The sequence below is a fragment of the Muscardinus avellanarius genome (assembly GCF_963383645.1).
Source record: "Muscardinus avellanarius genome assembly, chromosome: 19".
Lineage (NCBI taxonomy): Eukaryota > Metazoa > Chordata > Mammalia > Rodentia > Gliridae > Muscardinus > Muscardinus avellanarius.
In genome coordinates, this window is record NC_137805.1 from 7,649,320 (window position 1) to 7,665,914 (window position 16,595).

Sequence of the window (16,595 nt, forward strand, 5' to 3'; positions counted from 1 at the left end):
TCGTAGGTTTGAGGACAGCCTCAGCAAGCAGTGAGACTGTGTTTCAAAATAAAAATAAGGCTGGGGGTGTAGCTCAGAGGTAGAATGCCTCTGGGTTCCATCCCTAGTACCATTAAATAAAAAAAAAAAAAAAAGCTAGGGATGGGGAGACAGCTCACTTGCCTTGCATGCCTGAGGCTCTGGGTTCAGTTCCCAAACTTGAAAAAAAAACCCTCACTCTAATTAATTCCTTTTACATCTCAGCATCTATACAATTTGGCCACTATATCCTTAACTACGACGTTGCAATCCTTTGTAACTTCTTTCTTTTTTTGGACTGGCTGCCCTGAGTTGTAGATAATCTTTCAGTGTTTGTGGCTGAGCTGGTTTGCTGTGCCTGCCCTGGATTATTTTTTATAAGATGTCTGGAGGAGAGATTTTCCAAAACATGCAACTCTTCCTTAGACAAAGTTTTTGCCAAATTGTGTTTCAAAAGTAACCCCGGATCTGACAGCTCTGAAGTTGGCAAAACATTGACAGCTGTGCTTTTTCCACGACTATTTCTCCTGGGACTAATCGATCACTTCCAAGAGCAACTCTCTTGTGGTGGTCGAAGTCGTCCGCAGAGCCTCGGCCTCTGCGTTTCTGCTGTGTTTTGGCCGCTCGTGGACTTTGCTTTGGACTCAGGGATGCTGACTCACGGCTATAGACAGGGCTCCTGCTTAGAAGCCCCATCTTTAACCGCTCCCAGGATGAGGTTTTTGCTGGCTGTGAGTGTCTTTTGGCTGGATCTGATTAACATTTTCCAGCTTTTGAACAGGAAGCCTCCGGTGGCTCCCGGCTGCCTTTATGTAATCCTTAGCGTGTCCTGTGGATTCTGACAGGGGTCTGGAAGAGGCCTGAGCATTACCCCTCCTTCTTGCTACCTCTATAATCATGGAGTCACTAGATGTTCCCACAGTGTCCCTGCCGCTCTGCGATTTGCTTCCGACACTGCGTTTTGTTTCAGTTCTCTTCGTACTAAAACAAAGGTTGTATGCTGTGTAAAGCTGTAATGGCACGGTTTCCTCCAAATCTCACCCCCCAACCAACACCTTTCCTCCACGGAAGAGAGGCGGCATGTGTTACTTGCTTTATCCCCACCTCCCCGGCAAATCTAGAAAATCCCCAAGAGTATGTTTAAATGCAGACTAGATTAAGCAATAACCTCTACATTCTCCATTACACTAGGATATATTTGGATTTTTTGATCACTTGGTCACTGATGGAGTTATGAAAGAGTTCGCTTTCTTTTTCTTGGTGCTGGGGATTGAATCCAGGGGTGTTCTGCCTATACCCTTAGCTTCATTTTATTTTTTATTTTGAAATAGGATCTCACTAAGTTGCAGAGGGCCTCGCTAAGTTGCTGAGGCTGGCTTTGAACCCATGATCCTCTTATCTCAGCCTCCCAAGTATTGGGTTTACAAGCATATGCCACCATGCCCAGCTAGAGGTTCACATTTTATTTATTTATTTATTTTGGTGGTACTAGGGTTCCTGGAAACCCTTCTACCTCCAGGCTATACTCCCAGATCTATTTTTTTATATATATTTTTATTTGGAAACAGGGTCTCTTAAGCCAGCACGGCTGGCTTTGAACCTGCGCGATCCTCCCGTCTCTGCCTCCCAAGCACGGGGATTACAAGCGTGTGCCACCACGCCTGGCGCAGAGGTTCACATTTTTAACTAAGGCAAACAGGTTTTAATTTCAGATGTTAGGGACCAATACTGCCTATGTTTGATTTATTAATTTTTTTCTAGGAGGAGATACTCAGTTATATCCAAAGCTTAGGCTGTGTGTGTATGTGTGTGTGTCCATATGCACATGAATGTACACAGATATGCACACACAGACTTTTTATATGAGTAGAGAATATTCTCTCAAGCCGTTTCAAAATATTACTCAAATATAATCACCATTTAGCTAGTATCAGTCCTGTTCATCAACCAATCAACTGAGTCAGACTCAGTTAACAGAACTTGAAATGTTCTAGAAAAACTTTCAGACAGCAGTATGAAAGGAAAGTACAATCATGGCAGACAAGAGAGTGTCAGTGTGCCTGTCTGTCTATTTATCTATCTAAACCCCTTTTCTATAGAACACACAATAGGTAAGGTAAACTTCACTTTGCGTGCAAAATAAACTTTGGGGGCAGGACAGAACTGCACAGGGAATATTTAGACTCTTAACTTTAGACCTTAACTTTGATAAGAGGTTAATTACAAGAAATCTGTGAATGAACAGAAATTTAACAACCAAATTCAAAACACTGAAGCTATAATATTTATTCTGGTTAGGTTTTAGTGTGGAAACACATGTATAAATATATTTTTCCATGTTTTCCCTATTGGTATCAGGGGCACAAGTATTATTAGATTATTACTGTGATATTAAAGTTAGAATAAGCATCTTAAAAATGGAATGTGTTTTTTTAGGTCTGTAGCCACCCCGAAAGTTATATGAAACGCACCACCAGCAGGTGCTTTTCATCTTCAAAGAGCTTGTAATTAATTACCCCTTGCAACACACCTATGAAGCAAGGACTCTATATCCACTGTCCAGAGAGCCAGAAAAATACGAGTCAGGAGGGTGGGAAGGGCAGGTGTCTGATGAGGGCAAGATCAGGCCAGAGGCTTTTGAGATTACGCTCCACACACTCTTATTTAATTATTTTAGACTTCACATTACCCAGCCATACAAACAGCCAAAAATGAAAAGAAAAAAAAAAAAGAGACATGCCGAGTGGACCTACATTTCTTTCCAAGCATCATTTCTCTTGAGCTTTGCATTGGGAGGAAGTGGGCTCTCCGCACACTCAGCAAAATAATCAGACACTCCGTGGAGAGCTCTTTCTGTCTACTCCAAAAGATAACAAAGGTTCAACCAGAATCTATTAGCTGAACATGAGAGAAAACAGTTACACTCTGAATGCTCAGATGAACAGATTTATTTTTCTGAAGCCTACATAAAACTGCTTAGAATTATAGGCTATTTCAACTTTTTTAGCTAGGACTTCTGGTAAATTACTTCTTCTGGACCTCCAGTCCACACATTTCATGCATTTATGTGCGCTGCAAATAGGCCAGACTCATGTAACGGATGCTGATTCCCAACCATCTGGTAACTCTTGGGCCAAACTGATCAGCTTTCAGGACAAAACTGTGAAGAAGCCCAGAATCCCCGAGCCAGGCTGCAGCATGCAAGAGACTTGGTGGCACTGTGGGTAGACTCTGCTTGTCCTAAGAATTCCCTGCATTTTCTGCATTTGCAAAAATAGAAATATGACCTTTGTAACCCTCAAGACTATCTCAAGAGTTAAACTTTTGTTTTGTGTTTTGTGGTACTGAGGATTGAACCCATGGGCATTCTACCTCTGAGCTGTACTCCAAGCCCTATTTTATTTTTATTTTGAAATAGGGTCTAAGTAGTGAAGGGGTCCATTAAATTTCTGAGGCTGGCCCCGAACCTATGATCCTCCTGTCTCAGCCCCCCAAGTCCTGCGATTACAAATGTGTGCCACCATGCCGGCTGAATTAAACCTTTTAAATAATGGTATCTTGAAAATGGGAGTTTGTCATTCTTGGCTCCTAATAAAAAACGGAAGTGTCTCTTTTTTTTTTCTTATTCTAACCACTACCATGGTTTTATATAATTCAGAGATTATCTGCCTATCTACTTTTTTAAATATCCATGGACGCAGCATAAGGACATAATTATAAAATATAAAGCTGACCCATGTCATGCTTTTGAAATCTTGAACTTTTGGTTAGCAACCAGAAGATAATTCAGACAAGGTGTTAATAACACCTCTCATTTTCTGGGACACTAAATATTCTTGTACATCAAATTCTAGAAAAGTGTTGCTACCACAAAGAACAATTTCGGTCAGTCATCAGAAGGTACTTGCTTTATTTAGGCCTACGTGGGAATTAACAGTGATAGCCCCAGAGCAGGTGGCTGGCAGCCGTTAGTATTCTGTCTGGGCATCCTCCAGGCCAACGTGCTGGGCTTTCCCCATTCACTGCCTGCCTGTGCCACCAGGTGCTACGGAGAACAACAGTCTGTGGCCTCTAACAGTGCTTCTGGCTTCAGACCTGGGCTGATATTGCTCAAAGTTATATCCAGTTATAACCCAAGACAGTTTTAATAGTTAGTAAACAGAATGTTATATAGACTTTATTAGATTATATTGCATTCTGATGTCTTTCCCTTTAATTTTTTTTCTTGTTATTGTTGTTTCCTAAAACTTAGTAGTTGAAAAAGAAAAAGAAGAGCGATTTAAAGGTTAAACCAGAGAGAAACTGAGGTGGTGGTGGGGGGAGAGATTGAGCGCAAAGGAGATTTATGTGTGAAACACTTCTAAACATGCCCTATAAGTACAGTAGATTTTCCCCTTATAACCACACCCTGTAAGTGCTGTATTTTCAGAGCTGAACAATTAACATAAGGAGCATGAGTCAGGCTTTGAACAACTCTGTGGGAACCAGAAAGCCTTTTGCTATTAGGAATGATGTAAATTCCCCAAGGCTGGAAGAAGTCCACAATGGAAGGCAGACAAGGTCATAAATAACAACAATGGATCCCAAGTACACCACATAAAGCACAATGCCGCGGTAGTGACACTTCTCAGATCTCAGATTTGACTCGATCACTGCTTTTACTCATTTATTTAAAAAATTCAGCTTAAAGAGCACTGTGTATTTCCTCTGGGAACTTCTAAAACTTCTTTAAGAAACAGAGCAGTGGGCTCTCATCCCAAATCCCTCCGACAACAATGAGGAAAACGTCCTTGGAAGAAAAGAGATTACAAGCAAAGGTGGCAGGGTGACAGGAGGGAATGTCCAGTCCCAAATCCAGAACCTGTGACTTAGTCTAAGAAGAAGAAAAAAAGAAAAGAAAAAGAAGAGAAAAGAAAGGGAGAGAGGCAAGGTGGTCTCTTGCTTACAAATTAAAACCACATTTGGCAATTTGCTGAAGGAGGCATATTTACATTTGTATGAAGACTGGGTGGGCAGGAAAAAAAAAAAAAAAAGATTAGCCTCCTCCTTCAGCCCTGGAACTGCCAGGTCTCATTAGACATCTCTTATTCTTACATTTCTAGGGTCAATTCACTCCCCTTTGTCACGGAGTCATCGCAGCCCCTACTCTCTTCCCCCCAGCTATCCTAAAAAAAAACCAGCTATCACCTGGGAAGATTTCCCAAAGGATTCATCGTGATTATTAATGCTTCTCACATCTGGCATGGAAATGAAATCTGAGGCTTATCCAGGGGCAAACTCTAAAGAGTGAGTGCAGAAGGTGGCTAGTGCCTTTGGGCTTCCGTGGATGACACCACTACTCTTTAGATCCTGAGTGAATAATGATCCCCTCATCTGCTGCCAGGAAAACAGACGAACCCAACGTATTCCAAAAGGCTATCAGTTGGCCATCTGAAGCCCAGAGTGAGCAGCCTGTGGAGGCTCACGCATTTAAGAAGTGAGATATTCAAAAGGATCTATTGGTGGTGCACGCTCGTAATCCCAGCTTTCGGGAGGCTGAGACAGGAAGATCGCAGTTCACGGCCAGCCTCAGCTACCTAGTGAGATCCTTTGCAACTCAGGGAGACCCTGTTTCAAAATAAAGAATAAAGAATAAAGAATAAAGAAGGGGGCTGGGCATGTAGCTGGAAGGTAGAATGCCCCTGGGTTCCATCTCTATTACCGAACAACAACAACAACAACAACAAAACAACAACAACAACAACAAAACAACAACAACAACAACAAAAGGATCTCTTGGAGTCCTCATAAATGATCCTTTACAGCCCAGAAGCTAGCTCTTAGTCTAGCCAAGGAATAAATTTCTGCAAATACCATTCTTTGTATACTCCATTTCTGACCATCTTCCTATCCTTCAAACCTTCACTTTGTTTTAATTTTTGGTAATATTTTGGGGATTTTATATTTAAAACCTTTTTTAAAAAATAATATTAAGCCGGGCGTGGTGGCGCACACTTGTAATCCCCGCGCTTGGGAGGCGGAGACAGGAGGATGACACAGGTTTGAAGCCAGCCTCGCTGGCTTAAGAGACCCTGTTTCCAAATAAAAATATTAAAAAATTAGGTGTCTGGGAGTGTAGCCCGGAGGTAGAAGGGCTTCCAGGAACCTCAGTACCACCAAAAAAAAAAAATAATAATAATAATAATATTAAAACTCTTAACAGGTAAAAAGAGCTTGGATAAGGCTACGGACCCCAGAAGTCTAGCTTGAAGAGAGACCGTCAGTCAGCAACGTAAGCACCCCAGGCAGGCCCTCGGGCAAGGGTCAGGCCTGTTCTCCATTGCTGGGGCTGCTCCAGACCACAGGATGAACCTCAGGAGGAAGCCGGTCACAGCACTTGTGCCTGTGCACAGACAGATCCAGGCAGGCTGAGCAGGCGAGTGTTTTAACATGGTGCTGGGTGGCAGCACCCCAGGCTGCCTGGGGACCTGGGAAACACATTTTCAATCTTGAACACAAAGGATAACAGAGAGGGTTCCCCACAATGAGCAGGGCAACTAAGATGCAGTGAATGGGCTTTTAAAATGTATTTGGGAATGATGGCCAATGTTCAATCACAAAAGCACACTGACACTGTGCGTGAACCTAGCAGTTTTCGTCCAGGGACTTGCTGAATCCTACCTTGGAACAGAACTTGTCGGATTAATGAGACATGGGGTGAGACGCTGGCCTAAAACAACAAAGAAAGCACCTGAACTTTAGTTTATAACCTCCTCGCAGAGTCTGTAAAACCAGCCACAGCTCCCAAGGGGCGAAGACTGGCTGCGTTGGTGGCCTTGAGGGAATCCTTAAAAATACCGATTCTCAGGACCCATCCCGGAAGCTGATTCACAAGCTCTGGGCTGGGACTAGGAGATCTCTACTTATGTCCCCCTGTGATTCAAACACTGCGCTACTCATAAGGTATCCTCAACCAGAGAGCAACCAAGAAACGTCAACTGGTACACTGAGACAGCGCGTGGCAGCGTGAGACTGGGTGAGGAGACATCAGAGCCACCGGGGAGCTTGTTAAGGAGTTCCTAGATTCCACCCAGAACCTAATCCATGTGTATCTCTAGGGTGCGGGGCGGGGGGTGCTCAGGACTTGTCCATTAAGCACTTCCTGGTGATTGTGATACTCAGCGGTTAGTGGACTTGTGCTCTCAAGGCTCATGGAATTGATAACTGAGCAGAATGACCCAATCAGGCAGCGTTGAGCACCATGCCTGGCATGACTTGGGGAAAAGGACGCAGAGCCTCAGGAAAAGACCTTGCTTCACACAGCCTCCAAGAGTGACATTGAGGGAGACAAGAAAGATAAACCTATATTGTGTCTGGTGGCGAAGGTGCTACGAGGAAGAGTAAGCGTGTAGAAGCCCAAGGGTGTTATTCTGGATGTGATGGTTAGAGACGGCTGTGCAGGGGCCAGGTGAGCTTTATGCAGGGACCAAAGTGAAGACGGTGCTCCATGACCCAAGGGAAGGGCACCCAGGCCAGGGGCTAGAGTGCTGGTAGAAGGGGCAAATCTTGAATGGTGTTTGTAAAGATGGCATAGTTTACTGAACTGAGGAAGATGATACGCCGTGGAAGGTTTGGGGAAGAAAAATGACAGTTGAAAAGGTTCATCTTGAGCCGGGTGTGGTGGCACATGATTGTAATTCCAGTATTTGGGAGGCTGAGACATGAAGATTGTGGTTTGCGGGCAGCATCAGCTACTTAGTGAAGCCCTCTGCAACTCTGTGAGACCCTGTTTCAAAATAAAGAATAAACAACAGGGCAGGGAGTGTAGCTCGGAGGTAGAATGCCCCTGGGTTCCATTCCCAGACCCGCAAAAAAAAAAAAAAAAAACACCAAAAACGGGGTCATCTTGATTGTTATTGAGGACCAAAGATGGAGGTAGGGGACTATTATGAGATACAACATGGTCCACTCAGAGTCAACTGGTCCTAGAGAAGGCGAATGGTAGAGAGAAGTGGTTAGGTTGAAATTGTGATCTGAAGACGTAAAAGGATGTGTTAATGGTTTGTGTAAGAGGGTGAGGGGAAGGGAAAAGACAAGGATGACTCCAAGTTCTGTGCTTGAGTAACTCAATGCATGGAGGAAGTTGCCCTTTGCTATTGTAGGGGATACTGGGGAGGGACTGGCTTGGGAAAGAGAAGCAAAGAATCAGTTAAGGTGATACTGTGGTTTGAATGCATCTGCTCAAATATCAGTGTTGCCAAAGCCAGGGGGTGGTAGTGCACGCTTGTTACCCCAGCATTTGGGAAGCTGAGACAAGAGGACCGCAGTTCATGGACAGCTTCAGCTACTTAGGGAAGCCCTTTGCAACTCAATGAGACCCTATCTCAAGATAAAGAATAAAAAATAGGGCTATAGCCGGGCATGGTGGCGCATACTTGTAATCCCCACGCTTGGGAGGCAGAGACAGGAATGATCGCGCAGGTTCAAAGCCAGCTGCACGTGCTGGCTTAGGAGACCCTGTTTCCAAATAAAAATGTAAAAATAGGTCTGGGAGTGTAGCCCGGAGGTAGAAGGGCTTCCAGGAACCCCAGTACCACAAAAAAAAAAAAAAAAAAAAAAAAATAGGGCTATAGCTTGGAGGTAGAATGCCCCTGGGTTCCATCCCCAGTACTGCCAAAAAAAAAAAAAAAAAAAAAATCAGTGGTGAAAATACAGTATTATTAAGAGGCCACACGTTGAGGATGTGATTAAGCCACGAGGACTCTGCCTTCACAAAGTGGCGAGGTGCCCTTAGAAAGGGGGTGACGGGATGATGGCCCCACTTGCCCCCTGCCTTCCTGCACGCGAGGACACAGCGCTTCTCCCCCTGAGATGTGGCAATAAGGTGACAACTTGGAAGGAGACCAGACCCTCATCAGACGAGGTGCTTGCTGGTGCCTTGGTCTTGGACTTCCCAGCCTCCAGAGTGGTAAGAAATACGTCTTTGTTCTTCATAAACTACCCACTGTCAGGCATCCTGCTACAGCGGCACCGACAGACTAACACAAGCGTGTAGGAAGAGGCGCCTAACTAGCCGAGTGGAGCCGAAACACAGACGGGTAAAGTATGGGCTCCTGGGAGGAAAATGAGCTGCAGACACGAAGCTGGGAAGGCATTATGGGTGCTGTTTAAAGCCATCGAAGGGCCAGATTGAGTTCTACCAAGGAGCGAGTTTGGATGAGCCGGGGAGGACCTAGGAAAGAGTGGCCGAGGAGCCATCGACAGGGAGACCAATCAACATGGAGCCAGAGGCAAGAGGTGAATGAAAACGCGAAATGAAAGTCAACCGAAGTGGCAACCGAGTAGGCGGCTGCCACCGGCTGTGAGTGAACACTGGCACGAGGAGGAAGGCGGTCTAGATGGGCTTTGGTGAAGTGCGGGACCCGGGACAGGTCCCGAGGGAAGTGGAACCGTGACGGTGAGCAGAACTGATGGAAATAAAACGTGAGCCGTGCAAGTTAAAATTGTCTACGACCCCATGAAAAGTAAACGGAATCTGGAAATCAAATTCTGTCCTTTTTGTGTGTGTGTGTGGTACTGGGAACCCAGGGGCATTCTTCCTCTGAGCTATACTCCCAGCCCTATTTTTTATTCTCTATTTTGAAACAGGTCTCACTAAGTAGCTGAGATTGGCCACAAGCCCGCAATCCTGTCTCAGCCTTCCAAGTACAGGATTACAAGTGTGAACCACCACACCTGACTGAAATTAAATGTCATTTGTACATGTTATTTAATATAGTATATAAAACAGTATAACATATAATCAATATAAAGATGATGAAATATTTTATACATTAAGAGGATGAAGGTTACTGTGTATATTATTATATTTAACTAATTAATTTGGTACTGGGAACTGAACCCAGGTCCATTCTACCTCTGGGCACTCTACCTCTGAGCAAACCTCTACCCCTTTTTTATTTATTTTTATTTTGAAGCAGGGTCTCACTAAGTTGCTGAGGTTGGTCTCAAACCTGAGATCCTCCTACCTCAGCCTCTCAAGTACTAGGATTACAGGTGTGTGCCACGAGGCCTGGTTGTTGTTGTGTGTTTTACATTTACAGTAAGTACATTGTTTCTGACACATCATATTTCAAATGCTCTATAGCCAATATGGTGAATGGTTACCGTGCTGGCCAGTGCAGGTCTAGAAAAACTTTAGAAGAACTTTGTACTAAGAAGAGCAGAGAAGCTGGGCATGGTGACGCAAGCATTCGGGAGGCTGAGACCAGAGGATCGCTGTTCGCGGACAGCCTCAGCTACTCAGTGAGGCCCTCTGCAACTCAATGAGACCCGGGTTCAAAATAAAGAATAAAAAATAGGGCAGCGGGTGTAGCCCTGAGGTCGAATGTCCCTGGGTTCCATCCCCAGGCCTGCAAAAAAAAAAAAAAAAAAAAAAAGAAGAAGCGCAGAGAAACACAGGCATACACCAACAGAAGCCTCTACTATCGCTGCTCCCACAGCCCAGGCCCCATGCTGCTGGCCAGGTAGGGGTCACAGATACATAGTGTGAGGGGGCACGCCAATGCCATGCCCACAAGCCTCAGCTCCTTCCCCAGTACCTACCTGCATGTCCTGGGGAATCAATATTAGTGGAGGTTGGAACTGGGGAAGCAGATCCTTAGGGCCATGGTATCAAGCCTCTGGCCCTCCAAGAACCTTGTGGGTACACCAACTAAACCAGGCTCCCTGTGTCCACAAAGCCCACCCCCTGCTGTGTGGTCTTTTAAGTACCCTCAAGGCTCGGGCTGAAAACCTGCATGAGGTGCTATTCCACCCAATTCTTATTTTCCAGGCCTACAAGATATCACAAGAAGGTGGCAAGGGAGGGAAGAAGCTCTTTGATACTATTGTAGTATTCTCAGTCTTTAGCTCTTGAGAGCTAGATCTGTTTTTTCATGGTTATGTACATATGTCTGCTTAAAACACTGGTCAATGAAAACAATAACTCAAGACGATTTCAAAAGTAGGCAATTAATGTAACATACATATCTGTGTCTGTCTTTCTTAGGGTACACGCAAAACATCGCTATTTCTCAACTTCTCATGATCACAAGAGCTGGGAATGAACTGCCCAGAGTCGATGGAGTCAGGAGGATGCAGGACACAGGCAGGGGAGTGAAGTCGAGGGTTGCACGCTCATTGTAGGCTTGTCCCGGCGCCAGTTTCTCAACCCACCGTTGGTTGGGTTCTCACCAACATTTCCTTGTCGTTTGGAAAATTTAAATGCAGAGTTCTGTGAGGCACACTCTGGAAACTGGAAAGTGCTGAACAAATTTTCTTGACGTTATTGAAAAAGAAAACTGGATGCCTTCATAAGCCATATGGAGTCTGTAAAAAGAGCAAAGGATGCTTTACATTCCTGGAGCGCTTACATGATTCCCGAAGTCCTTTCCTGCCATTTCATCTGGCCCTCGATGCGTATTCAGCAAGAATGATATTGCCACTACTTGACAGATGAGAAAAATGAGACCCACAGAGACTAAGAAGGGTCTCTGGCCACACAAATAGTTGGGGGCAGCATGGGACCTGGGAGGCCTGCCCTGTGCATCACTCTCTCCACTGACTGGTGGCCAGATACCACGGGCTACCCTGTTCACGGTGGGCTGGAATGTTACTGCAGGAAGAGGACAGAACTCTGAGTCAGAAGTCCTTGGCTCCGGGGCCCTCTTGGTCGCTTTCTGGCTGAGAGATTTGGAAAACTGACTTATCTTCTCTGAGAATCAGTTTCCTCATCTATAAAAAGGGGATGAATATAATTATATCTCCGTAGCAGACACTCATTCATTTCCTGGAAACAATACTTGGACTTTTTTCTGAGGGAACAATCCCCATGCCCCATCCAATGTCTATGCATTTTAGGGACCTTTTTCTACACCTGACTCTAGAAATAGGCCTGTGGCTCAGTCCAGGTCAATCAGAGTACTGATTTCATCAGCTCAGGGAGGTGCATGCACCGCCCTGTCCCAAGCAGAGGCCCGCTCTCTTCTCCCGGAAGGCAAAGAGCTCAGCTGCCAGGACTAGCCCCCACACAGAGGCTGAGAACGAGGCCGGCACAGTGAAGTCAGGGCCGAAAGCGGTGAGAAACTGTCTTAATGATATTCTCTGTGCCTCTGATCAAGCTCTACCTGAAGTCTAGACTTTCCAGGGACATGAGCCAAAAACCTTCCTTTTTTGCTAAGCCATTCTGAGTTGGCCTTCCTGTCCCTTGAAAATGAAAAGGTCCAAGACTGATATGATCTCTTCTCAGGTTTGTTGCACTGAATAAGTTATTGTATGTGACAGCCCTCTGCACTGGGTGAACAATTAAAGCCTTTGAAAACAATAAAAGCAGAGTAAAAGTATAATATATTATATTAGCTTATTTAGGCAGCACATAATATTAAAGCATAAAACTGAAATTACCTTCAATTCTTTATAACTTTATTACCATATGGCAAAAAAAGTTACTCTCATAATTTTGTACAATGAAAACAAAATCATTTTCAGGAGCATCAGCTTCTGAACTGTGGCATGATATGAAAGGCTGAGTTAGATCGAAGAGCCAAACCGAGCACTGACACGAGAACCATCGCAGTCTGAGGCCACAAAGCCATGCACCCTGCAGAAGCCCGTGTCTTCACAACGAAGACCACGTCTTTCTGCCCCAAAGTCCACACCCAATACTCTCTTCAGTTACTGGACAAGTTAAGAATGTGAAAAGGCAAAAACAGGTGGCGCAGCATCCTAACAGACAAAAGAAAGGACACGTACGCTCCTGTGAAGGAACTGAAGCGAAAGGGGGTAGAATGAGGAGGAGAAAGGCACCTGACGAGTCCCCCTGGACTAAGGTCTTCCTTTAAAGACCTCGATGGTGGAGGGGACATGTGTCCTGGAGAGGCCAAGAGAAAAGCACTTGGTCCAGGGACTAGCACCTGGCAAACGGGTCTGCATGAGAAGCCCGTGATGCAGATGTGACCTTCCCCGTTTCGAACAGCAGAAAAGGGATGTACTAGGAGGCCGAGTCAGCTGCCCAGATCCCACAGTGAAAGGCCAGTCTATGGCTCCTCACCTTTGACCTCACCTCTGACCCCGGCGCCCCTCCGATTACTCCACCTCTCTGCCTTCTTCTGAAAGGGCCAATGGCTAAGGGGAAGTAATGCCAAGCCTGGACATGATGCTGCTACTTGGCTTAGTCCTGAATACTCCAGATTTATTCTTTTATTTTGTGTGTGTGGTGCTGGGATGGAACCCAGGGGCATAGTACCTCAGAGATACACTCCCAGCCCTTTTATTGTTGTTGTTGTTGTTGTTGTTGTTATTATTAATTTATTTATTTTGAAACAGGGTCTACGTTGTAGAGGGCCTAAGTAGCTGAGGCTGGCTGCAAACCTGCAATCCTCCTGTTTCAGCCTCCCAAGTACTGGGATTATAAGCATGCACCACCAAGTCTGGCTTAGTTTTATTCTTTAAAATATTTTTTTAGAAAGGTTTCTTTTCTTTAGAATCGATGCCCATGAAATGGTTGTACAGAGATCTAGGAAAGCACCAGTAAGTAGTTGCAAAGAATGTTACCCTAAAACTGAAATCATTAAAAAAAAAAAGAAGGAAGTTATTTTGCAGGAAGTTCACATTTCATAGGGATTTTCCAGTTTGCATCCACCTACCCTGAAGAATCTAAAAATAAATCCTGACCAACCTTCGTCCCCATTACTGACCCTCCCCATTTTGTGCCAGGCAAGTATGACAAAACTTGGATATTTGAAGAATTTGCAGGCACAGGCCAGGGCTTAACATTGGGGAGGGGGCTGTCATATGCCATTCTGAGAGTTGGATGGAGGCCATTTAACTTTGACTAGAAAAACATAAAAAATATGCACTTTAAAAATTTTCAGGAAATTCATGAATCATAGATATTAGCAGCCACTAATTTAAAAGTAGAAGGGGAACATTGGTGAGAAATAGAAATTTAATGGGAATTACCCCAGGAAGAGCTGGCCTACCTTTGGGGGCCACCTTGTTAAAGTACCTCCCCTTCGAGAGGCTTCTCGCCATTCTTAGAGTGGCGGCACCTACAGCAAGGTGTCTTGCATGGCTGGACACGAGGGCCTGGACAGGATGGGAGAGGAAAGAGGCCGGCATGATGTAGTCCAGGCACGAAGGTAGGAGGGCTGGCCAGTAGGGGCTCCCCGTAGCCCTGGACGCTGGTGGGAAAGAGGCACAAGGCCAGAGAGAAGACATCACAGAGGACTGTGTCTGCTCAGAGCTGGCCCCCTGCCCAGGGATGTGGAAGGAATCGCTCTCGCTATTTTCCTTGAACACAGACGGTCAAGCCCCCTCTTTCCAAGACTCACAGCTCATGATAGCAACGGCTTTTGTGTCTGGGAACCTCATCCCCAACATGACATCGTTTCCTTGGGAAAATAAGTTCTGAATTCTAAATCATCTGTTTGCTAATGAACTTTCCAAACATAATCCACTCACACGTTGAATCCACGTGTGCTATCGCTGTGGGTGTTCTGTGGAGCATGCGCTTTTAGGAACTGGGGCCTGAGAAATCAGCTGTCTCCCAATGCCTATTACCTTAGAGAAATGACCGGGTCTTTCCTCCAAAGCCCTATCTCAATGGGAATCTCCTAGAAGCTACTGGAAATAAAAGGTGCTTAGCTGGGTGGTCCTACACTGCCTCCTCCTCCTTGGATGTTAGCTAACAGCGCTCCCACCACTGGCTATGTGGGGGTTTACCGCTTCACTTTTCAGTATTTCAGTTTTTATAGCTGCAAAATGAAGCTGAGCTGAAAAGTGGAAATAAACAGAAATGAGGGTGTTGAACTTCTTGGGAAAATAATACAGGTATACATGGATATTATCAGGGATTTTTCTCATTTGAAGCAGGGAGGGGAAGATGTCTAGCAGTCTGCTAATCTGGTGTTAATGGCTAAATTAACTCTTCTCTAGAGGAAAAGGAAAATGATGCTGATAACTAATACTCAAAAGTGCTTTAGAGTTTATAAGCCATTTTAGTATTTATTATTTCGCTTGATCATTAGGAAAACTTGGAAAGTCTTACATGGCAGAAGCCACTTTCATCTCTGCTTCACAAGTCAGGAGGCTGGTGCTCTGAGAAGCCGAACGATGTGTCTGAGCTCCTCCATCAGTTGAGGGGCCTGTGGTCGAAGCCAGGTCCTTACAGTTTAGCACTGATACCTTTTCCTTGCGTTCCACTCCACACCATGCGCTTCCTAATTGAACAGATGATGTATCGGCGAGGAGACATTATAGGTCTCTGCACATAGAAAGGGGCTTTATGGAAGCAGAAGCATAAGGGGTAGAGGGCCGCAATATGCCCTATACTAACCCACTCTATCTAATCAATCTCTTTATCCTACCCTAGTCTAACTCAGCAAAAGTCCAGTTCTCTTGGGCGAGGAGAGATTAAGCATGACATAGCTTATTCACACATACTGTTGGCTTTAGCCATTCAGGAGAACTTTATTTCTAGTAAAGAACAAAATCTTAGGCCACTGTAAGAAACATGCAAAGCATAGTCAGTCTTTAAATATTCTCTTCTGTGTCATATTCTAGAAACACTGACCAATAAGAACTTCTTCATCCCTACCACCAGCATTTTCACTGGGAGGCACCTGCTGGTTCATACGAGGGCAGGTGGGCATGGTGGCTGCTGCAGTCCCCATCTGTGTGCAGGAAGAGCAGCCCACATGCTGACCCTGCTGGGTGTGTGACTCTACTCTGTTCTTTACCTATGCGCTGGAAAAGGAGCAGCAGTTAGCCTAGAGAGGCAGCAGGCGTGAGAATTCTTGAACATTAAACAATAGTCTGACATAAGAGCAGTGTTCAGTTTGGTGCTTATATCCTGCCAGGACACTCAGTAATCTCCGTACTTGACTGATACCACGGGAAGGACTTAGCCTCGTGTGCCTGGGGTACATCTGTGGGACCTTGGCAGTTACTCTCACAGCTCGACGACAACTCGAGTGAAGCCTGGGGCAGAGAACCCAAAGATCCTGGTGCTGTCACTGAAGCCTCCTGCGACACAGCACGTGGCCCCTAGAGATGCCTGTGCCCTTATGGTGAGACCCATCACAACACCAAAACTATCCAAAGCAGAAATCACTGAAAACATAATTCTGAGGACATGAACTCCTACCATCCAGCAATGACATATGGTTAAAGGTGAGTGAGAAAGTCACTGAGTTACAGTCCTTACTATACAGGAGGTTAGTAAGGAGTTTGCCAAACACAAAAACTGTAATAGCAAAATAGACACACACTCACAATGTCCTAGTTAAGTACACATTGACTTTAGTTATTAAGTATGGAGAAATAGAGATTAAATCAGTAACAAGAGGTTATCTTTGGGCAGGCAGTTGTGGGTAACTTTTATTTTCTTTATATAAATTTGGATTTAAAAATCTGTTGCACAGTTTTGGCAATCAGTTGTTAAGTAAGGACTGAGTTCAGAACACTGTGGAAAATGTGAAATATGGAAATGGCCTTTTCCTACTCAAGGGACTTCTCCTAGTGCTCCAGGAATCTCTTCTTAATGGCTTGCATGCAAT

The 16,595-nt window shown here is 44.9% G+C and overlaps 1 protein-coding gene across 1 annotated transcript in view; it reads right to left on the reverse strand.

The window, feature by feature from the left end:
• Window positions 1-274: 274 nt before the first annotated feature.
• Window positions 275-16,595, reverse strand: part of SLX4IP (SLX4 interacting protein) — a gene marked incomplete at both ends in the record, with an annotated part of 149,988 nt that continues 133,667 nt past the window's right edge. The window contains 4 exon segments of the mRNA XM_080716383.1: window positions 275-525; window positions 528-725; window positions 728-999; window positions 2,772-2,875. Coding sequence (XP_080572509.1) covers window positions 275-525; window positions 528-725; window positions 728-999; window positions 2,772-2,875 — 825 coding nt within the window.